At 38.6% G+C, this 25,419-nt stretch overlaps 1 protein-coding gene across 1 annotated transcript in view; it reads right to left on the reverse strand.

Annotated features, from left to right (window-relative positions):
• Positions 1–22,944, reverse strand: part of PDGFC (platelet derived growth factor C) — a 215,664-nt gene extending 192,720 nt beyond the window's left edge. The window contains exon 1 of the mRNA XM_055276227.2: positions 21,931–22,944. Within this exon, the coding sequence (XP_055132202.1) occupies positions 21,931–22,048 (118 nt within the window). The 5' untranslated portion in view covers positions 22,049–22,944. The remainder of the gene's footprint in view (positions 1–21,930) is intronic.
• Between the last annotated feature and the right edge of the window lie 2,475 nt (positions 22,945–25,419).

Below are 25,419 nucleotides of genomic sequence, written 5' to 3' on the forward strand. Positions count from 1 at the left end.
CATTAAAGTGTGAGCATTTCTCTGTGGAGGCAGCATTTTGATCATTGCCCTGTATCCCCTGAGTAATGACAGCTCTGTATAATTCACAGCATTTCTCGTGGGAGGTTTATTGCTCTACTGGCTAGCCAAGGGACCAGTGTGAAATTCACCGAGGTCCTGTGCTGCTGAAATATGAGAAAGGTGAGAAAGGATTATAGTGCAGGAGAGTGGAAGCCCAAATGTCCATCTCTGAACACATCCAGTTCCTTGGTGATTTCTTGAAGAAAAGAGAGACTACCTCTTTTGTTAAGAGCCAAAAAGAGATAAATTTACTCACCAATGGTCTCCTACTATTAAGAATTCTTTGAAAGATTCATGATTATTATTTTAAATACTCAAAGCATTTAAATATGTGTACAATATAGAAATGAGCCATTTATTCTGAATAACGGAGAGAAGCTGAAAAGCATTTATTACCTTCCGCCTAAGAGGGTGATCTTGATTAACATGCAAAGTAATGGGGAAAAAGTCTCGTGTACTTGTTTTTTCATTTCTTTCAGAGCATTAATCCCATTCTAGTTGGTCATTAAAAAGTAGTGTGTGTTTGTGTGTGTGTCTCTCTCTTTCTCTCTCTCTCTCTTGCTCACACACTGTCTGTGCTGCAATATTTCTTTATAACAAACTGGCCTCAGGAAATTATTAATGAAGGGTTAGGAGGTTACACAGCAGCTAAGCCCAGAAGAATGTCTGTGCAAAGAGAGAACTACCTATTCAGAAGGGAGGAGAATTGTTTGGGGAGGACTGGTAGTTTGAAAAGGAATTTCTTCCTAGCCAAGAAATTTTATACACTGTGCAAAGCCAAAATAAAATGAGTCATAACACTTCACATTTCCTAAGTGTGTATTACTAGAATGACTTTTGACTTTCTATGGAAATCAAGGACGGCACAAATGAGAAAACAGAACTGTTTCCCCTTCCCCTACATCCCCTTGAGGACACATCTGAGATGATATAGGGTCAGTCCTGTCAGAAGCTATTAAGAATTGGATCACATATATTTGTAACTTACAGCTTTACCTTCAGGGAAACAAGCAGTAAGCATAACAGGAAATAAAAATAGCTTCACTGAAAGGTACACAAGCACCAGCATGTCTAACAACCACCAGCACTACCTATGACATTTTTCCCAGGCTATACATGCTATTAGAAACAGTCATATGTTTTAATCAATGATTATGAAGGGGTCTCGAGTAGGACACCCTAAAATATGCCTTTTTGGCATAAGGATTATTTTGAGCTGAAGACAAGTAAGAATAAACAGATCTGGGAAAAGTGCTCCGTTCTCCAGTTATCTGCCTAAAAGTAGTACACAAATTTTCCTTTTTGAAGATGACATAAATGCCCCTTTTCCCTCCATTCCAGGATGAGGAAATTGACCCTTAGCAGAGATAAAGAGCTGGTGCTGGAATGAGACTGTATATGCAGACTTAACTAAAATAGCCTTACTAAAATAATATTATCTGTTATGATTAGATAATAGTATTAGTTTCCCCATGCTTTTTAGTCACTTTCCTAAACTTCATCGGCGCTAGAAGCTCAAATCCTCTTTCCATTTTCTAGTCACTCCTCCACAATTTATCATCATTTGTTAAAATGGTATAGAAAATCCCAAGTCTAACTGCTTTTTAAGATTTTCACATCTTTACTTTGAAGCCCTTATGCACACAAAATTTAAAATATTAATAAAATGAATATGTCTTTTCTCCTCTTACTCTGTTTTTTGTCAGTTTAATTTGTAGTTTAACTTCTAAACCTAAGAGGTAGAAGCAAAGTTCTTTTTTTCCTCTCCACTATAGTTCAATAAGCAATTTGAAAGCAGTGTTAAATTGGAAAAAAAATCTATTTATACCCACAAATACACAAAACTTCAAAATGTTTATAATTGTTGAATTGCTAAATGACTACAAATTTGTGAAATAAATAAGGAAAAAATTCTAGAAATTGGCAAAAAGAGCAAAAGTAAAATGACAATTGATATAACAAATAAAATCAGCAGTTCACATTTTTATTCATGTAAAAATTCACTTACTGAATCTTTCAATTTCAGAGTAACTACCAAACCCTGATCTAGGCATTATGTGTATGACAGTTTATAACCTAAACAAGGAGAAAGGAAAATATATACTTCTCTTTCATCTCATTGTATTTTTATCTCCAGAGGTAGATGCTTCTTACACCCTTCTCTTCATTCACTAAACAAATAATGTTAGAGTACCTACTGCCTGCCAGGCAAGGTTCTAGATCCTGAAGATAAAGCACTAGGAGAAAATAAATAAACCTCCAATAACAACAACTAAAATTTCAGGCTTCATGTATCTCACATTCCAGTGACCTAATAAAACAATGCTCTCACAACAGTGTTTAAATTTATTCAGTCAGATTTCATTGTGAGGTTTCATTCTCTCTATAATCAATGTAGGCAAATAGTTTAAAGAAAATTCATAATATACATGTTCCTGTATTTATATATGATTGCTTATAAATATGCCAGGATCAATTTTTTTTTAAATTTTTGCAACCATTATTGACCATACAAGTTGTGATTGTGTAGTTTTAATATTTTTGTTTCTTACTGAATGGTCTGTTGGCAAAGGCAGGTCTCCCCTTTGAGACTGACGCATGGGGCAGAAATTAACCAGGATTTCTGAGTGGTTTCATGTTCAAGGTCAAGATAAAAATTTATCAAACACAATTCAAATGGTGTATGACAATGAAAAGAGGGCATCCCCTGTCTCTCTTCCAGAGCCAGTCTTAATTTTGTGATACCATTCTGGACAGAGAAAGGTCCTTCTTAATTTAGCTACAATCTGAGCCTGAATATCCACTCTACGTTATAGAAAAAAAAAAAAAAAAAAAAAAAAAAAAAAAAAAAAAGTCCTGGCTTTCTTTGAAAGACTTCATTGCACAAGGGATCAAGTTAAGTCTTTCCTAAACTCGCAGATACAATCAGCCTCCAATATGCTCCACATATACAAACTCTGAGCCATTTCAAGCATAAATTTTAAGAGTAAAGAAAGTTCCAGTGAATGCCTAAATAGATAGGAAAAAAAGAATATTCTTCTTCCAAGAATACTTTTCTGATTCAAACTTTCTTCCCCAAAATTAGGGCAGTGACAACCATTAGTCATATTAGCTTATTTGGGATATAAACTGTTCTAATACATACACTAAAATGAAACAAAATATGTCCTCTTTATAGCATAAGACACAATACATTTAGGCAAAGGAATGCATTTGCTGGATTTTAAAATACTAGTGTTTCAAATAATCAAAACTGTATTTCTAGAGCTTTTGCTACATATCTGATTCTACCAATATCCTCTTTGCGCTTAAAGAAGTCATGAAACAGTCAGAAACAAAGAATTTCAAGTCACAAACTAATGATGGAATTAACCTAAATTATAGATTAGCTATTACACACTGATATACGATGATACTGCCAAGTTTCTTCAAAATGTAATATTTATTTGTTGTCATTAAACCACTGGGGTAAATGACAACATTTATCACTATGTAGAAAATCAAACAGAAATCATTAAGAACATTTTAATGAAAGTGTATTTTTTTGTTACTCACTGAAATTATTGGCAGCATTGAAACAAAATCTATTAATGTTTTAAGATATGAACTATGCTTTAACCTGGTATCTACTGCAGTACAAAGAGCTAAGTCACATACAAAATGTGAAAATCAATTTTGGCAACTAGACTAGAATGTAAATACCACAGGCCAATTCTCCCCAACGCCTAAGATATTTCCTGATAAATGAGATTCCTAGCACTAAACATTTAACAAATTGATCTACTAATGGACTGCAAAAGCCAGTAATCTTCCTCAACCTTCTAGTAACACCAAGTAAATTTCCTTGGTATTGTTTACTAATCTGTACAGGATTTAAACACCCTAAGTAATCTGTTTTTATTTTTCCAGCACCAAAATTAGACATAAACAGATCAGTGAAAAATTTGTGATTATTTTCAAATTTTGGGCATAAAAAACACTGAATAACTAGTCTGAAAGAATATGGTACAGAAAAGTTTGTTTTCTCATTCATCTAGGTTTAAGACAATTATTTACAAATAAAACATAATCAATTTTGTCTTTTTATGAAAACACCAAGGGAAATCTTAATAAAATGTTTGGAGTACCAACAAAAAGCCTAAGCACAATGTTTAAATTACTGAACTCAAAAAATAAAATGACTTCTTAAATATCTTGGATTCTATCCCTTAAGTAAAAGGATTTACATAGTCAAGCTTCATTTGCTTACTTGGGAGTTACTCTTCCAAAATGTCTTTTATCCTGTAAACGAGAAAGCCTCCCTTCTTGCACAAAACATTCCTCATTTTCCAGTCACCAATTGTTTTGAAAAACTTTCGCTTGACAGAGATATAGGACCACCTCTCAAAGAACCAAATCAAACAGCCAACCTACTAAAGACACTAGCAATCTGGTTACTGTCCGAGTTGTTTTCTAGACTAAAGTCAACTAATGGTAAAGGGATCAGAAGGAGTCTGGGATTCTAAAAAGGCTCATTAAGAATGCATTCACATTCACCAAATGTGATATGCTATTTGGTTTTTCTATTGTCTTTCTCATTTATATTGCTGTACAAGTGCATGACGCTGTTACTATAATTTAAATTACTAGATATCTTTGTCTTAAAAAAGCAAAGAAAAAAAGATGTACTCTCAATAGTGGTTCTGAAACTTCATTGTTCTTAAAATTTTACCAGATGATAAATACTTTAGAATGATAATACTTTAAAAGTTGCTATAAAAAGACATAAAACGTGACTTTTTACCAACAGTATGTGTGTCTGTTTTTGACCAAAGTGGTGAAACCCAGGTTCTCTAAGAGCATAAGACATAAGATACGAAGGTTGAGCTTTACCCATCTAAGAAGCAGTCTATGTTCACTATCAATAATCAATACCTCCAACTCACCCCAGCTCAGGAACTAAGAATACCAGGACACAACGGCCTGGATACATTACATATGAAAGCACAAAATCAGTCTCTATCCCCACTAAATACCATTCCTTCTCATTCTGGCTGACTTCAAATATGAATATAAATTAAGACAATTCACTCTGCCTCATAGAGAGAAACAAAATGAACATGAAAATAAATAGTCTGGTCTTTAGGGGTACTGAACATTTCTACTGCCTTAAATTTGCTGGGAAACATAGGCATAACCTTGTTCAGTCTGGGCACCATACTTACGTAAATAGCAGAGGGTTATGGTTTCAATTTGGTTGTGACACCGTAAATATTGGCATACCAAACATGTGCTTACTGCCATGAATTTTGAACTCTCTCTCCAGGGTCTGCTTCTGTTTTGTCCACATGCCAGAACTAAGGACTACTTAGTTCTGCCCATAATCTCATAGGATCAGAGCTGAGAAAATCAACTTTATTTCCAAGGGGAAAAAAACTATATTCTTTGAGTGACTTTTTAAAAGACTAACTTTTTCAAGATTTTTGCCTTCTCTGGGATAAATCACAGCTGTCAATCTCAAAACCTCAAAGCAAAAAAGAAAAACAAACTAAAAATAAGAAAGTACATGAGTTACATCTTATGTTAACTAGAAAGAGCAAAAGGGGAAATAATTCAAAACAAAAAATACGTCAAAGTTACTGAAAATGAACTTGCGATGGTCATGCTCTTCTCTATAATAAATTGATTGCAGTAAAACTTTATCCTAAAGTTCCCTGTTTAAAAATAAGTTTCCTGGAAATGATACATTTCTTTTTCTTATTGAGGAAATAACATTCTAAGCAGTCATCATTATAATTTTGCCAATCATGTTCTTTGTGCATTCATTTTACTCAGTCTAAGCAAAAAGATTGAGACTCTCCAGTTAGCCCCTTGTAGTTCCTTAAAATGAAGCCAGACGTTAGGCGCATCCCCCAGCTGTGAAATAAGGCATATGACTCGTTTAGAACCCATCAATGATGATTTATGACACCAGATGCCAACACTGCAGCAGAACAAGCTGTGTTGGGTCTAAGTGGGCTGTTTTCACTCCACTTAAAAGATCTACCATCCAGTGGGGCACTAGGCTAGAGATTATTCAACATTTTATTCTCTGACACTTGAAAATTATGGGAGATTAAAACACATATATAATTAGAATCCAAGGTAGAAAGTGGTCAATTCTGCACTATTCTGAGAGTTTAGAGAAGAGAGACATACTAGACTGAAAGAAAGAGGGAAGGCTTTATGGGGCAGAGAGGGGACCAGTCAGACAGGGCCTTAAATCCACGTTGGCTTTGAACAAGCAGCATGAAGGAGAGATGATGGTTCCCTTCCATTCCACACCCCAGGCACTAACTCACTTGGCTATTTTTCCACTATCTGGCATCTGACGGCTGCAAATGCCTTCAAACTGCTGTCCCAGCCTCCAGCTTCTCTGTCCTTTACAATCATCCTGAAGTACCTTTATTTTGGAAAGAAAACAATTATACATTTGAAACTTGTTTAGAGAGTAGGTCTTAAATGTTTTCACCATGAAAAAAAAAGGTAACTACGTGAGGTGACGGATAAATTAATTAGCTGGTTTGTGGTAATCCTTTTGCAATGTATACATACATCAAAACATTCCATTTTATTTGGTAAACATATTCAGTTTTTCATTGTCAGCTATACTCAAAGCTGGGAAAAACACTATTTGCTGATAAAATAATAATACGAAAAATGTAAAATACATTTAAAAATCAAAAATCAAACCTGATTAATTTATGAATATTTAATGATCTGTTATAGGTGTAAGAATACAAGCATAAACAAAAAGACACACCCTTATTATTAGGAATTGGTGCAGAAGGCTACAATCATTACCCATCAGCCAAGGTCCTTCAGTGGCGCCCTAGTATCTCATGAGTTTGCAACCAAACATGCTCTTGGTATGTCAGACACAGCCCTCAAAATTAATGAATAATTTTTCAATCTTACTTCTCACCAAAAGCAGTTCATTTTTGAATAGGCTTTGTGCTCTCTCACAAGTCCGCACCTTCTGCTTAGAACTCTCTCTTCCTTTTCTGGTGAATTACTTGTCCTTCAAGACCCTACTCAATGATAACCCCATGAGAAGCCCTTCCTGACCCTAAAGTAGAACATCCCTGGGTCCTTGGGCATTCTAAGCATATGTCTAGTGTAATACAAACAACACTGATTAAGAACATCAAGCACACAAAGGACATTTTGTTTACCTGTTTTCAGGATGTGATACAGTAATCATCACAACACGCACTTTTGTGTATTGGATTAAATTAATGTATTGTTTGAAAGAGCTGGCAGAGCAATACAGGGAGTTAGGAAAGTACAGATCTCTGGGGTGAGCAGAGGTCAGCTTTGTGTAATTTTTGTATTAGAAGACTGGGGTGACAGCACAGTAGCCATGGAGAACAACAATGTAGACTCTCCTTACTCAAAGTTTGGTCCTCAGTCCAATGGCATTAGCATCACCTGTGAGATGGTTAAAATGCAAACTTTTAGGTCCCACTCGAGACCTACTAAAATAGAATCTGAATTTTAATAAGGTGATTTGTATGTATATTACAGTTTACGAAGCACCAATCCAAGCTTGACTAGAGTAGACACAACCAGAACTCTATTATAAGAAGATTATCTGACATTAACCTCCTGCGAATGATCGATTGCGGGTGACATGGCATGGGAAAAGCCTGAGTCATAGAAGGAAGAATAAGAACACTTTGCCACAGTTTAGGTCATAGGTAACCAGCACCTGGTTTGGGATGACAGTGAGAATGCAGAAATTTACAAATGTAAAGATAATTATTTTACCTAAAAATAGCAATGTTAATATGTACTTATTAGCTTGACAATAATTCCATGCTTACTTAACATACTATATTATATATTTTGAAATATTGTGAAGGAATAATATTTAAGCAGGACAAAATCTATTAGTATTAAGTTGCTTTCTCAGACTTGGAGTGCTAAGAGCAACCCAGATTATGAGACATAGTAAGTCCTCTAAATATACATGTTAATTGGATGCTCCAATGAAACTGAGGTTTCCACAAGATAGGTACCAGGACATCAAAGTGGCAATAAGACAGATTTTCAAGAAAAATGGTGAGAAGCTGTTCTATGAATGCTGAATCCCTTGCTTGGTCAAAAATTATCTCAAGGATCACTTCCTCCAAAACTTAATACCTACTTCCCTACCAAATAAGCTCAGTTCTTATTGTGATTATTTGGTATGTGGCTTAATGCTCTACAGTTATTTCACCTGTGTTCCAATATCAACGGTAAGAGAACTTTCTAAAATAGAAGGCTTATCTCTTGCTACACATTTAATCTTTTCCTCTCCTCTGGCTCTCCCCCAAACCTCCAAAACAAGCAAAGAAATAAAACATGTTTCCTTCCATCCTGGAACCACTATCTCCTTCTCAAACACTTGACGTCTCACTTCCTCACTTTACTCCACATCCATTCTTCTACACCACTTATTACACTGAAGATTCTTTCTTTGTGTCAACCTGGAAAAATCATAGGCTGCCCATTGGTCTTCATTTTTTTCAGTCTCTGCTGTATTTTATCATCTGGGCCAATTTCTGTGATTTTTCTCTCTCTCCTTCCTTGGGATCCTTCACTCCCTGCCTTGTGACTGCACTGACTCTTTTTCCTTCATGGCTTCCTCTTCAGGGGATTTCTTCCTGTGAGATTTCCTTTTCCTTCTGACTTTATTCTTCACTGTTCAGCAACCTTCGTTCTGTTTCTGTCTTGTATGTGCCATCAGGAACCAGATTTAATTCATAATTTGGCTGCCCACATAGCTGGGATGGGCGGGCCGATAAAGGAGTTCACAATAAAGCATGAAGAATCACTCTTCTATTTACTCAAGCCCAGGTCATACATCAATGTTCCTCCCTTTGTGCCTCCTATTTCCAATGACCTTCCCAATGAACCTGCTTCTGAGGTCTGCCTCTAAACAAACTACACTTTAGACTGCATGAATTTCCCACACTTCCTTACTGCGCATATCTACTCACCAGGTTTCCAGTTGCCAAAATCCTATCCTACCTTTGATTCTGCACGTGCAAATGATGCTCATCTTTCCTGGCCCCTTTGTTCAAAATATATATATCTCCCCTAACAGCTTTTCTCAGCCTTTTCTAATGGCTCAACTAAATAATCTTGCCTTTCTCTGAATTCCCACCGAACATGATACTATTGCTTTTTATTCTCTAATATACCTAACTGCATGTCTTATCTCTCCTTTGACTATAAACTACTTGAAGGCAGAGACTAAGCCTAATTTCACTTTGCATTTTCCACAATGCCTCAGCTTCAGACAGGTACTTAAGGCACAAAGGTGTGAATTGTTTTCAAGATCACAGAATATCCAGTTTAAATGCAGGTCTTAGGTTTATTCATACACTTAAGGCCATCAAGTTACTGATTTAAAAAAAAAAGGAAATAGCAAGTCACACATTACACAGAAACTATAATATCCACCATTGTCCGTTGTTTTTTAAGCCTGTGAAGCTGAAGCAGTTATTTCTGCTGCCAAACTTCCAGCAGTAACACTTAAAAGTTGCCAGTGTGGTATGATGCCATCAGTTTTCAAAACTTAGAAAGGCTCATTGATTTTTACTAAGGATTTCTTACACAATCACTTCCTTTAAGGCCAAATGAGCCAACCATGATTGACAGAAGTTACACAATGAATAAATGTTATGGTATCAACATAAAAATTATTTCGTTTCCTGTGCTTACTTCAATTTCCAAGTTTATTTCTAGTTCCCATTGCCACTAGTCATCACCATTAATGCGCAGCACAACATATTTTTATACATCCACCCACCCAACTCCCCTTTACTGAACCATTTTGGCACAATCATCATACCCAATTTCAGAGAAGGTAAATTAATATCCTAATGCAATAAAGTGGCTCTGCTAAAAGCAAGATAACTTGGATAGGACTTATTGCCCACTTCTCAAGTAAGACAAATAAATCTCACACTAAGGTGGTTATAATAGCAGTTTTATTACAAGACTGGCAGAGTGACAGTAACTATAAATCCTAACTGTTGTTAGATTTTTTTACTTTACATAGTTGTAGTTATGAGTCTACTCTTGTAAGCCAGAACAATTATTTTACAATTAGTTTAGACATGTCTGAGCCCAGAAGGAAAATTTCTATTTCAATCATCTTATTTTCCTTGAAAAGAACCTAATGATACCAGAAATCAGATCAATTCAATCTTCACACATGAGTTTCTAGCCATTTTCCAAAGTTGAAAAGCTTTATAAATGCAATTGCTCAGAATTGTAGGTACGCTTTCCAACTGCAATACAAAATAGCAATAATGGATTTCCACGCACTAGACAAAAACAAACAAATAAACAAAAAATAAGCTTGCAACCTCATTCTCAAGGTAGAACATGGTCACCATCCTATAAAACATAATACACACCCCTAAATTTGGACTGCAAATCTATCACTTAAACATCTAGTAAATGACCCAATTTGTTTACATGGCCCTGTAGCTTTTTATGGCCTTTCCATAAAGAAGTTATTACATCCATTCCCTTTATTTTGTTTAAGAGTGTTTGAATGAGCCCCAGAACCACAGGCTAGTTAAACAAGCCTGCCTTAGATGGACGTGGTCTCATATAATTCACCACTACCGGGGAAATTTTCAGAACAATGTTTGTAGTTTTGAAACACCACACATTCCTACACACCAAAAGTATTTCCAGTGCTTTATGCAGTTTTAAATGTTCAGCAGATATATTAAATAAGTCCTACTTTTCCATTTTTCCAAGTAAACTTGTGGCATTTACACTTCTTCCAGAAGATTTGCACCTCTGAGTTTTTGCTACGGTAGATTGGCCACTCAGAAATGACTGCAAACAAAGATTGCAAGGGAAATGTAAAATCCAGACACCCTAATTGATTTCCTAGGATGTAAATGTTAGTTTTAAAAGGAAACCATTTTAAAGCTGTTAGTTTAATGGGGTGCCCAACCGATGCCTATTAAAAGTTATCAGTACAGATTAAAGATAAATTTTCCACCATGAAGCAAAAACTTCTTTAAAATAAGAATAGAGATGATTTAATTACTAATTTTTTCTTCGTTATCATGGCTTAAAACCTCAAGACTGCTAATATTCTCAAGAAAACACAGATAAAAACCACTTTTTAAAGGGTTAGTATTTATCAATTAGGTATCTCGACTCAGCATCTCTCAGTAGCCTAGCCAGATTGTGACCTGGGAAATTGCGTGCTTTTGAAATTGCTGCTTTTGAAAAAGACAGTTTTGACCACAGTGACTAACACAATGCAAAGATACAGTTGAAGCCATTTTATATATACATAACTGTTATATATATAAAAAACTATAAATTTGGGATATCTCTACAACTATGCATTTTGTTACTGACTTTTATTTCTAAACAAAAGTACATTATTTCTGGAGCTCTACATGAAAATGTATTGCCTCTACAATACAAGACACTAGACCTCACAGCATACTAGTGTTCTTATAACTTTAGATGCAGATATATACACACACACACACGTGTGTGTGTGTATATATACGTGTTCTTTTTCATTTATAGCTCCAGAAATAGTGAACTTTTGTTTAGAAATGAAAGCAAAGTCAATAATAAAATGCACAGTTGTACAGATGTCACTGCTTATTGAAAACAAAGAATCCCCAATGCCTTTTATTAATTACAAAATTAACGTATTTCCAGCAGAGATCTGCCTCTAGGACACCCCATCTCAGGCTGTGGATGTACAGATCTATACTTTTCATACCAGCATTATCCAACTTTTTCCCTTGTTTTTATAGTATTCACAAAACCACCAACTACTATAAGAAATTCACCTAAATTTTATCCATCCTTTTAATGGGTAATCCAAAGGCAAAACACACTCTAGTAAGAGAGAGTCTTTAGTATGCTTCCATAGAGCAATCTGAAAACACTAATCATTACTGTGTTTTTCCTATGTTCTTTACAATTTGCACCCTGCCTGACATTAGATCTCAGGTTTAAAGTACAGTAAATTAGAAATGAACACTGCAGGTTTCCCCCTTTTCCCAGACCCAGCAAGAAATTTCCAGTAAGAGAAATGAATACTTCTGTCTTCTAATTTGTTCACATCTTACATTTTAAGCAAATGTTTCTTCTTAGCACATTGATTTTAAATATCATCTGCTACCATAGCAAAATAAATTATAAAGCTTTAATGACTCTCAATTTGCATTTCTAATCACCCTAGACTATGAATATATATGGCATTATGGGAAACAAGCTGTGATTTATTCCTCAGCAGAAAAAAAAGATAATTATGACTACTTAAAAGACAGATGTCCTTATAAATACGCAGCAAAATAACTGCCAGAAACAACAGGAGATAAGTACCACGTAAGTCCAACTTCTGTTGTTAATGGTTTCTGATCTCTGTAGTGACTCAAAGGGCAGGTGCAATGGCCAACTGGGCATATTTAAGCACAGAAGTATATCTCTATCATGCAAACATTGAAATGCTTAAAATAGTATCCAATCATGAACAAGGATTTCCTAGAATGCAAATAGCATAGCTTCAAAAAATGGCATGGCATCAAGATAGTACATCCACCAAAAGACTTCAGTCATTTCAAATCTTTAAATACCACAAAATCTTTCCAGCATTTATATACACGGGACCCGAATGAACGTCAGTGGAAAAATGATGCAGATACTCAATGAAGTGTAACCTCACAGCAATTAATTTTCCACAAACTTGAGATCTTAAAAGTGTTAAAACTGTTTTCTTTGCCTGTGATGTAACAGCTTCATTACTTTAATTCAGTGTCCTCGAAGCTGCCTCCCTTTTATCCCAACTGCGGATCCTTCACCCAGCCTCATTCTGCATGCCATCCGTTTTGTGAATGAAGTGTGAAAATAGCTCTTTGTTTACATAAAGAAGGCAATATAGAGTAGTGTGGACACAGGCTCAGCTCAGGAGAGTGGAACTGAGGCTGCGCAGCCTGCCTTTCTAACCCGTTCACAACTTCCAAACATGCCTGATGACTGAAAAACATTCCAGCATCTGCACGCACCAAAGCAGAACTCTGCCACTGCCTGCCTGCTGAGAAAGGAACTGAATAGAAAGGGTTTTGATGGAATCTTAAACATGAAGACTTTTCTTTTTGTTCTGTTTGTTAACTGTCAGCCCTGCAGGAAGTACACACAGCATCAGGGCCTTTGAATGCATAGGTCTAGGACATCTTTCCACTTTTTCTAGCCTCTCCTCACTCTCAACATTCTCGATGCTTCTTGTCTCTTGCCCATGATATATGCCTCTTCATGCCTCTATTCTTTTCTTCAGGCTGCTCCCTCAGCCTAGGATCCTTCCCTCTTTTTCCCCTCTCAGACCCGCTTCAAAACACATCACCTCCTCTGTGGGAACTTTTCTCCTTCAACTTCTCTTCCAGACAAAACCAACCACTTAGTAAATCAATAGAGGATTTTTGAAGTGAAATAAAGCACTCTGTGTTCCCACAGCACTTTGAGCACAAAACTAATAAACCATGAAGTAAAAGGAAGGATCTGCCATCCTCCAACCGAGTTTCTCAAAGGCAGGTCTGCATCTTCTTCTCTGCGTATGCGGCACCTAGGGCAAAGCTCAGCAAAGAGCAGATGCTCATAAATATTTGCTGAATGAAAACAATGTTCTAATAAAACATTAGACCATTTAACTCATGAAGGAAGAGGCACGTGGCTCTGAGTCCTGGCTTGGAGTCAGACCAAGGTCCAAACATCTACCAGCTGTGGGACCTTAGCTAAGCTACTTAGCCAGTGAAGGCCTGGTGTTTTTCCTAATACCTCACGGAGAGTTTATAAACTGCATACTATCTGCAAACATTGAGGACACATGTGGCACCTAACAGTCACTCCTGGAGAGTCATTATTAAGCAATGCAAAACTAGAAGCTTACTCAGAGCCCTTTAGACCCATCCAACCCCCTAAAATGCATCTAAATCCTGCTGCTCCCGGGTCCATCCTGGCAGTTCTTATTGGTTTATCAGCACATAGTGTATATAATAGAAATGTAAATCCACATCCTTGCACTTATCACTAAACTGCCTTGTTCTGTTTGAGAATATTCATTTCCCTTAAGGAATCAGACCTCTACTTTGCCTCTGCCCAACAAACCCCAGCAACAACCCAGTACACACCTCAGTGGACTAAAAAACAACCCAACTACTATTCTAAAGAAAAAAAGCCGGCTGGGCACAGTGGCTTACCTCTGTAATCCCAGCACATTGGGAGGCCGAGGTGGAAGGATCTCTTGAGCCTAGGAGTTCAAGACCAGCCTGGGCAACATAGTAAGACCCCCCATCTCTAAAAGTAAATACAAATATTAGTAGGGAGTGGTGGCACGCACCTGTAATCCCAGCTACTTGGGAGGCTGAAAAGGGAACATCACCTGAGCCTGGGGAGGTTAAGGCTGCAGTGAGCTGTGATCACACCACCGTACTCCAACCTGGGTGACACAGTGAAACTGTGTCTCAAAAATAAAACAAAATAAAACTAATACAAAAGAGAAAAAGCTAAGTACAAAAAAAAAAATCATGGTTTGAAAATAAAAGAGGAATTAAGCAGAACAGCAAGAGAGCAAATTTAGTGAAGCCAGCCCGGCAAAGATAGTCTGGTGTGGAAACAGGGCAAATAACCATGCAGGGAGGAGCCTACTCAGTCACTAGGGGATGACAAAAAGTGACTTGAAGATGGCACATGCATTCTAATGACAAATCTGATGACAAATAAAATTAACAAAACTAAATTTACAATGCATTCCCATGAGGTAAAAGGAAAAATTAGCGAATGCTACCAAAAATATCACTTATAACAACTTGGCTTTAATTATAAATGTAGTTATTATAGTTCCTCTTTATAATTTTTAGCTCCCTTTGTTTTAAGATTTGGGAACTTTGCAAACCAAAAGTTTAAAAAGGTAAATTAATAATATTTTAGGCAAGCCATTCAAGTTTATAGCTATGAATTTATTTTCTGAGGGTCCTGACCAAAAAAAAAAAGAAACTTGAACTTCTGAATAGAATATCCCATAGAATATAGTGTAAATAAAAGTTAAGGTCACTCACTGAATATATTTCAAAAATAATAGGTTATACTTTCTAGCATTCACTAAACATGTTTATTTATTCATTTTTATGGTATTTTTATCATTGAGATATACTGTTAAATGAAATGTTAAAATTATTATCAAAAAGTTTCCTTGTGGAACCAAGCATGCCAATGTCAGCCATATTATTCATCACCATCGTTGAATAAACCAAAATATTAAAATAAACATCCTTCAGCTATATACTTGCTTAAAGTAGGGTTCTAACATAATGGTAACCGTTATAAAGTTAGTATTTCCAGTTATTTGCCAATTTGTCAGATGCCTACAGAAACGGAAGTATCACTATATATATATATATATAAAACAGTATATATATAGTGATATATATAACAGTATATATATAGTGATACTATATATAGTATATATAGTCATATATACAGTATATATACAGTGATTTTATATATATATATATATACTGTTCCATTTGACTAATGTGATTATTATGAGATTGTTTCCCTTACTATTCCTGTAAATATTTCAGAAGCAACAGATTCCTACCTCATCTCCCAATCTGAAAAGCACACAATCCACTAACATAATAAAGAAATGCTTTTATAAAAAGTATCTGAATTTTGAAACTAGGATTCCATTTGCCTAACTGGTTCTCACATAAGGAAAAATGTATCACCACATTAGCAATTTAATAGTGGCTGTCTAGTGGCCTTGACAAAGTCAAGTCAACTTCCGCTCTCTAGGCCTCAATCTGCACATCAGTGAGGATAAGCTCCTGGGGTCTTTCCAACTCTAACATTCCTCATACCACACATGTTGCTGAGTTCTAGCCTGTGCAAGTTATCCTTGAGCCACAGGTAAAATATAGAAAGTACACAGATTTTGGAGGCTTGTCATCTATGCAACATTTTCAAGAGTCCTTGGTCTGCATCACACAACGGTCCCCATCTTCAGAAAATATAAGGCTATGCACAGCAACGACACTTTTAAAAGAGTAACCAGTTCTAGGAAAACTATCCATTTACCTGGTACCTGCTCACTTGGTAGCATAATCTTTATCAACAGTAAAGCGTGGTACTCTGATTGGCACAACCATCACTGCCAATACATGAACAAGCTATCTCCCTATTTAAGAAGTCAAGTAGTGTGCAAGCTCCAAGACCAAAAAGATATCTTAAAAGATGGCCTGTTGTTGGAGTTAATAGCATAGTCTTTCTTTAGTAAGATACTAACTACCTCCAGAACCTTTCAACAGATACTTATCGGGCACACTCTCTGCCATACCTGTCTCAGGTGCTGGAGTTCCTACAGGAAGTGATTCAAACAAGGTCCACGCTCTCAACGACTTAGATTTTATGGTGGGGGTGAGGGATGGTGGTAGATAATAAATTAATTAATTAATAAACAACAAGAATATTAGGAGTATTAAGTACTACATAATTAATTAACCTTGACAAGACAGTGAGGGGTGGTTAATTTGGCTTTAGTGGTCAGAAAAACAACCTTTCTGAGGAAGTGAATCATTTAATCTAGATGATGGAAAGGTGTTATCCATGCAAGAGCAGCTGGTTAGTGTTAGCCAGAGAGGCAGGGGCAAATGACTGGAGGTTGCAATTGTATGCTGAGTGTGCCATGTCCACCTTTCCATCTCTGCCCTAGCCATAACCCTTGAGGAGCTAAAGCCAAAAGAGCTACAGGAAGGGGGCTTGAAAGAAGCCATACCCCTTCCTTACTCCAGGTCCTTCAAGTCATGGGTCAGGCCTGAGCTGCCAAGCAGAGAGGAAAAAAGATAGAAGTTTTAACCCCAATATGAACTAAATTGTCCACAGCTAAAAGTGTCAAAATGCTTAACAATCAGTACGGCAGGAACACTGATTATCAGGACAGAGGCCAGCAGGGTTGCAGAAGTATCTTAGAGGACTTAAGCAGTACCAGGCATTGGAATTTCTGCTTCATCACGTGTTGGTCCATTTGTCTTAGAGGAGTTGCACTAGTCTCTTCCCAATTCATTGGAAATATTTCAACATTTCAACATTTTGGTAATCAGTATGGTAACTGACACTGGTGCATACTAAATGATTATCAAATATTAGATGTCTCCTTAGGAGATTAAAAAAAAGGGAGATATGAAAAATAAAATCATAGCTGGAGGCAGTGGTGGTGAAAAATAATACACCATACAGATTGTTTACAACTGATCTTAGCCAAAAGATCAAGAAGCAACAGAGATTGCTTAACAAATGAGTTATATAGAGATTACATAGTTACACAGAGTTATATATTCTGATTATGTATAATGCTTCCAAATTAGAAACATGAAAATCAGAGTAAGTAAATGAAGGGACTTTATGACTTCTACCATTTTGGTTGATACAAATAGAAACCTAAGGGGAAAATTTCATCAGTCTTGGAAACTTTTTTTTTTTTTTTTACTATGAACGTTATGAATGTCTTGATTTTTTATTACTTATTTAACATATCACCTTATCATTAGAATTTTGTTTCCACAAAAGGTGCAAAAGTTTATAGATAAAACTTAGAATCTTACCAGTCTAAAGCTTGAAAAAAAAACATGAAGTGGAAGCTAATATACAGAAGATATTTAAGAAATAAGTTTCAGGAAGGGTGAAATAGGAGTAGACAAAGCTAAGGTTTCCGTGCCTGAGACAGAGCTAAAGGTCATAGAAGAGATGGCAACACTGAGGGAAGTTTAGTGTCCAATCCCATCCTCTATTTACAACTATTTAACAAATGATATATTAATCCCTCAGGCTTCCTACAAACCTCTGTACTTTCTAAACACTTTTTAGTGGTAAAAGCAAAGTATATCATCCATCCAATATCTATGATTACAGTTGATATGGAAGAAAAATTACCACGTAATAGAGCTTTTTAATCATCTACTGTGAAAAGACACAATTCATCATTACATAATGGCACTGTACTTGTTCAACTTCCTCAACTATTTCGAACGGCAGAGAACTGGGAGGAAGTTTTTTCTTTTTTTTTTTTTTTTTGTAAAAAAGCCTTTAAACAACAAAAATAAATGTCACAAAGGTCACGCAATAAAACTTACAGGGAAACTTACAGGAAAGTCCCTTTAGTCTGCAGTTAGAGCCTATTTACTCTTGGACACTGTTCTAAATATTGTGGTTATCTGTTTTCAATAAAACAGAGATTTAAAGCTGCCACCAAAAAATGATGGTGAGGGGACTGGGCACCTTTTTAAATTTTCCATTTTTAATTTAAATTTTGTTAGATACAGGTGCATTGACAGTAGGAAGAGAAAGCTGGCACTGATAAAAAGAGATGGAAAATCCATAAACACAAGATACAGGCAAAAGGGCATGACCAACAGACCAAAGTAAATTGCCCCACATGCCACAAAAGCCCTTGAGAAAAAGAACACATACAATAACTGATGTTCATAAGACCAACCGTAGTGAATAGAGGCATATTCCAAATTGAAATTCAGAACGGCTAAAGAAAATGAGAAAAAATGGTACACATGCTCTTGATCTATGAGTAAACTAAAAATCACTCACCAACAACACACGTAGAAGAGGCATTCCTCCACCAACAACTTTGTCATTGACATCTCTTCGTGCTGTATGCAACAGACAAACTAGGTTTTGTTTTGTTCCTGAATGTATGATTCTTTCTGCTACAACTCAGAAGCACCTTCCCAGAACTTAATCATTCCACAATAGGCATTCTCATCTAAAACCAGTGTGCACAAAATACAAGTATTTTTCACCATGGTCATATACCAAGTATACAGGCCAGACACCCTCCAAGCAAGTCAATGTTATCTTTTAATCTCTTTCCTCAAGTTAAACCTGAAGACTCTTGTTTTCATATGTGAGACAGGGTGAGAAGTAAGGTTAAAAATTAAGTATAGTATATGAAGTCGACTTATAATATTAGAAGATAAAACTGTTTGTACAGTAAAAGTGGCAAGAATTGCAATCCAATGGTAGGTCAAAAACCAGACACCTAACAATAGTGTAAATGACACTAACCCTTCAAAGCTAATTCTGAACCATGTCCACATGATCCAGTCTAAATCCATGTATGCAGCATTGGCTATAGCAATCAATTTCCAATTCTACCTCCTCTTGAAACACCAAGTTAACATTAAAACTGAGCAGCCCGAGGTACCTGATTGAGTAAACACCATTAGGGACTTTAGAATACTCAAGAAAAGAGAGTATCATGAGGAGGGGTCCTTGGAGACAAGAATGAGCTGCTATAGTCATAATATATCAATTTGGACATTTCAGAGTTAGAGAAGACCTTTCACAAAACGATGCAATGCACAAACTGGGCCAATGGGATCTTCTACATGATATCCTCAAGGAGGGTTCATATTTACAGGACTGTACAACTGTCAAAATTGAGACAGCAACAGGGCAATCAAAATTCAATCATAATTCAGTATGTGGGCAAAAGATTACCCACGTAATGGAAAATTTGAAAGTCAAAAAGAAGAAGAAGTAGAAGTAGTAGTAGTAATGGTAATGGTAGTAGCTCTAACAAATCTGGTTACATTCCAGGAGAATCTTCTTCAGCACCCACCTGTTATCCTCAAATCTTGAAACTTTGACGTATAAAAATCAACCTGAGCATGTGCAAGAAAACAGCTCTATATTGCCCCCTAGTGCTCGCCAGTGCCACTTCTCCTTGGGCTAAAAACTACAAGTAGTTCCTCTACTTCGAGTTACTTCCTGCTGCCATCCTTAACATAGACCAACCCCAAAATATAGCCCAATCCTCTACCCACAGATTAGGAAACAAGCAGCAATTTTTAGCATTATGCATCTTAGGAATGGAAATAGCCCAGCCTCAGATGGCAACAGAATGTGTGTGGCCTGGCTTAATGAACTCACCTCTCCTGAAGGTGTGAATTTACTTGGATAAAGTGGCCTATGACCACATGCTGCATGACAGCTCTGGGCCCCTTACAAAGTGATGAGAGCATGTGGAACACAAGAGAGAACTAAAAGGAAAGGACAAAGAGAGGCATAGGTTAGCAAAGAGATTCGGGGAGATGCCAAGAGAGGCTTGATAAGACAAGGCAATAGGAGAAATGATATGGGACGGGAACAATAAAAAACAGAAGCCAGGAAGCCAGGAATATTGTTCATTGTTGTCATTATGGAGGAGCTTGTCTAGTAAGAAGCAATATTTTGAACTGGACAATTATTTTACATAAGAAAGAACAAAGGTTGGTCTGATCTGTTTCCTGCACGGGTACAGCTGGTGCTGTGGCTCCTTTGATCACTTTCCCCCAGTCCTCTGCAGCTACTGTGATTAGAGATAGATCCTTAGGCTGCCCTTTGATCAGCAGCTCAAGGAGCCTGCAGGTGCCATGTGGCATCACATTAGCAAGTTGTAAGAAGCACCACACTAGTATTAGCTGATAAATGTGATACTATGTCTTGCTGCGCAACAGCAAATACAAATAACGTTTGCGAAAGTCCGCAGAATCCTTATTTTATCTATTTTTATACCCTAAAACTTTCTGTGCTTTCTTAAACATGAACACTTCATAGAGTTTAAATTCAAAGTTGAAGCCTTGGAACACCCCAATATGAAAAGGAAAAAAAATCACTGTGACTTAAAACTATAGCACATCCCATTTTAATTTTGTAGGTATGCCACTTGTGTTCATTTTGCATGGTTAATGAAGTGACAGAATCCTTGCATTCTGAATAGATGATATACAAAGCAGTAAAAACATGTATATTCCTTTTCAAATAACAGTAAGAGCCACCACTTGTAAACAGGGCGTTAAATATTCCAATTTTAGACAGCCTACACGAACACTGTGGTTTCATGTGCAGTATAAAATTTCTATTTACAAAGTATTCTCAAAAATGACTTCATAATGGTAGATGAAGAGAAAAAGAGTTTAGAAATTGAATGATGTAAATCATATGGGTTCAGAGGCTAAGCAAATTACACACCCTGAAGCTGCCCTGGCTTTATGAAAGGAGCCTTTCTCCAGCTCTGTGCAATCCCAGCCCAAGGGAACTTGCATCTGAGAGTTTTCTAAACATTTCAGGTACACTTGAAAGCTGAAAGTAATTCTCATTTCCTATGCAGGATTAAGTCGTTTCCAGCACACACAAAATAGCAGTCATTCACCAACACATACAAAAACACACCACCAGAGAGGTAAGGACTTCAGAGTGCAAAGGCAAGTTTAAAAAACAAAAAATAGGGAGCAAGAGAAATACACTTTTTAATTCCTCTAAAAACGACCACACAGCCTCTTGACCTCTATATTTCCTATCTACTCATTGATTAATTGATGACTTCGACCTAGAGTGCTTCAATTAATGCGGCTGATACATTTCCTGACCGACTCCCGTCGCCCTCCCCAAATCTGAGTAAAGTCAAATATGCCAAGGCTCATTCATTTTGGATTCGTTTTCAGAAGCAGTTCTTGAACTTCTAACTCTGGCAATGAGCGAACCTGCAATGTGCATTTGAAATGACGTTCACAATCGCTCCCAGAATGTCCTCACTCTGCAGTGGCACTCACGTTGCCCTCTTGGAGCTTTGTGGCAGCTCCCGAAGTTGCAAACTACACTTAACCTTTAACAGTCCATGCCAATGAACGGAGCGCCTATTTGCATGTAAAGAGAGACCAAAGATACCTTCACAGTCTGGTATACATCACATACCAACGCACAATGCCAACGTTAACACACATAGCGAGAAACAAGCAGGGGGAGACTGGGGGAAAGACTCACCGTTCTGTTCCTTGTTGCTGGAGAACTGGAATTTACTACTCAGGTTGGATTCCGCCTGAGTCCCCTGTCTCTGGCCGGCCAGGGCAGATGTCAGCAGGAGAAGCCCGAAGAGGCTCATTTGGCTGACTGGGGTGAGAGCTCACTCACGGCGGGCACTTTGGAAGCAGCGACTCCCGAGTCTCTTTCACCACCGCCAGGGGAAGGCTGCACTGGGGTGGAAGCGCCGAGCCTGCTCTGGCAGCAGAGAATCGCAGGGTAGTTTCCACATAATCCCATCCAAAACTTTTTCCTAGAGCCCTCTTCTGTGTCTCCACTTTTTGAAAAGGATCAAAGCAAAACCTGGACCTGAACCAGTTTCCCAAGGTTTAAACAAATCCTGAGCTGTGGCGAAGTGGTGGGGGTGGGGGTGAAGGCGAGGGAGGAATGAGGGGGTGGGGACGCGGGGGAGCGGCGAGAAGTCACCAGCAAGTTGCTGGGAGCACCTGTCAGTTCGGGGGACAGGACAGAGGGGAAAACTCAAGGGTTGCCCGCAGCCAGACTGGAAGCCAAGTCGGCGGCGAGCAGTTTCTGATCCATAACAAAGCTGCCAATAGATGCGGCTCTCCGGGCGCCCCTCTCCCCCGCCCCACCCCCCACCCCCGAAGGGGGAGGGGGGAGAAACAAGGCGAGGGCGCCGCGGCGGGTCCCACGGGCCGGGGCGCCGGAGCGGGGCCGAGGGGCTCGGGGCCGAGGCCGGCCCGGGCGCAGGCGGAGAGAGGCCGCGGGGCTCCCGCTCCCCAGCCCGGAGCGCAGTTGGCGCCGGGTCCGGAGCGCCGCAGCACGGATTCCGGCACCTGGCTTGAGTTTTCCGCGACCAAAGTTCACCTTGTTCGGGCTCGTCCCCCGCTCCTCAAAGCCTGGGGCAGTTCGACTGCTCGGGGTCACCGCGGGGCTCCGGTCGTTCCCCGTCCCCTCCCCCAACGCCTCGGGCTCCGCGCTAACCTCGGGGCTCGGCGCGGCGTCTCTGCACGGGGTGAAGAGGGAAGGCCAGGGCGGCCGGGAGGATCCGGCTTGTCCCCTCCCCTTCTCTACCTTCCCCCCGCCGGGCGGCAGACAGGAGGTGGGGGCCGTGGGCCGAGCCCGGGCGGAGCGCGCGGCTGGCGAGCGGGGGAGGCTCAGCGGCAATCCCGCAGGCGGCCGATGGGGCGGGCGGGGGTCGGCGCCTCTGGGAGGGGAAGCCCTGGGACGCGTCCGCGCGAGCGGGCTTGGCCGCCCACTGGCTGTCAACAGGTGCTGCGCAGACAGGGGGTGCTGCGGGACTCGCTGTGGGCAAGACCCCGGTGGCCCAGGCGAGGAACGAGGCCAAGGCAGCCCCTGCTTTCCCTTCCACGGAACACCTCTAACCCCAAATACAGAGCACGATGGGTGGTGAAGGGTGCTGCAGAAGTAAGAAGTGGGAAAGAACTTCCTGCAGCTCTCCTTCTCCCGCCCCCAGTCGCCTGACTTGTCATTAGTTTCCAAGAGGGATCCCCACTCCCTAAGGTCTTTGCTAGGACCCTTGGCCAGAGTTTCAGAACAGAAAGAAGGGAAATGAATTCAAAGGTTTTCCTCCAATTTCCAGCTCCCTAAAGCAGGACAGATAAAGCAAAAGTAAAGGCAGCCAAAATAATAACATTCATTTAACAAGTACTGTATTTACTGAATGCCTACTATGTGTCGGGCTTTGTTTAGAGGTTGGAGCCGTAGCAGTGAAAACAGACAAAAGTCCCTGCCCTCCTGAAGCATACATAGTAGTTGGGCAGCATTAAGCTAGTAGCAAGCTCTTCTGAGAATGGTGTCTAAGGGACTCAGAATGATCCTGCAATCTTGGACTTTCCTACAATACAGCTTCTAACAAAACTAAGCTGCCCTGAACCCCTGGTGATAGAATTGTTGACATTTACACCAAAAAGGTCGAGAAAGAACCGAAATCTGTATGTGGCTTGTGTTCAGGCTGACTTGGAGAGAGAGGCTGATGCTTTAAGACCTAAAGTTCTTATGAGGTAGTCTGAAATGAAACACACATGCCAAGCAGGGCTTATGGTGGTTCCATGTCTGCTAAATGTGTCTGTGACAGGATCCAACGTGCTTTCTTTGTGGAGAAGCAGAAAATCATTGTGAATGTGTTAAAGGCGCAAGCAGAGTCAGAAAATTGAATTTTAAAATGAAGCTATTTTTGAGTAATAAAATGAAAACAAGCAAGTGCCATGGCAGGCAAATCAGCAATACCACCCAACTTCTTGTGGAAAAAAAGTCAATGCAAACAATTCGACCATCAAGAACACTTGGGCTGGAACAGAAAAGCAAAATAGCAATGTCCCTGAAACTAAGGAGTGGCATTTGGGCAAGAACATATTCTTACTGGACCAAACCAGGAGCTGATCCTTCTTCAGTGGTGATGAAAATGCCAAGCCCTCTTTTTATACTGGAACACCAACTGGGGCCAACCAACCAGACCTTTCTGCTTGGAATATCCTAGTCTTCTTGTTTTTCCCTTTTTGAAACCTTTGAAAACTTCACCCATCTGTCTCATTCTCGAAAATTTCACCCACCTGTCTCATTCATTCATTCTTATCCCTTTACCACTTCTATCTACAGAGTACTAAATATACACCAAAGGCAAATGAGGCCTAATCTTTGACTTTAAGGGATTTACAGTTTAGTGGATAGAAGGTTTTTTTATCAAGTATGGTATTTTATTCGAGTTAGCAGCTCCACAACACCAGTGTGACTCCATATTTGCATAATATATTCCAAAAATATTTTGCAAATTTGTGAGGGTGAAGGGTTATTCCCAATTTTAATAACATAATGGACTTAAATAAAAGGCATGCCTTATGAATCCATTGTAATCTATTTTTCATAAAATTCATTATTCTCCAGTTTTTCTAATTTTGTAAGTTTAGTTTTCTAATCGGCATTTCTCTAAATGAAGTTGTTATATGTCCATATAGTTGAGTTTCCTGACCACCCACATAGAGAGTGTGTGTGTGTGTGTGTGTGTGTCTGCAAACGTAATCCATTTGCTCTCAGGAGATTGGAAGGGTGATGACTACTCTTTATTTTGTATCATTTCATATTGGCTAGAATAGTGCTTGGCACAGGGGGATAATAAATAAACACTCTTGACTGACTGACAGGTTTCTTTATTGGAGTCACTTACATTCTCCCTGGAATTTCAGCGCAATAGTTGTATTTGAAAAGTTACAGATGATCTAGAATAATACTCTACCTCTGTGTTTCACCTCATCCATATTCTACAGATTGATTTGACAATCGCCTTATAAATAAAGTCAGACAGGTGTTCCTGAATGACCCCTACACAAAATCACATCCACATTGGCCAATTTCCTTTCAATGTACTTGCATTGTCATTTCTTGAACTGCTCTTGCCCTTGACGTAGTTGATTCTTTTAACACATTATCCTCTGCCTGTCTTCCTGCTCTATTTTGCTTGTTAACCTTTTCTAG

The sequence above is a fragment of the Symphalangus syndactylus genome, chromosome 4 (assembly GCF_028878055.3).
Source record: "Symphalangus syndactylus isolate Jambi chromosome 4, NHGRI_mSymSyn1-v2.1_pri, whole genome shotgun sequence".
NCBI classification, from domain to species: Eukaryota; Metazoa; Chordata; class Mammalia; order Primates; family Hylobatidae; genus Symphalangus; species Symphalangus syndactylus.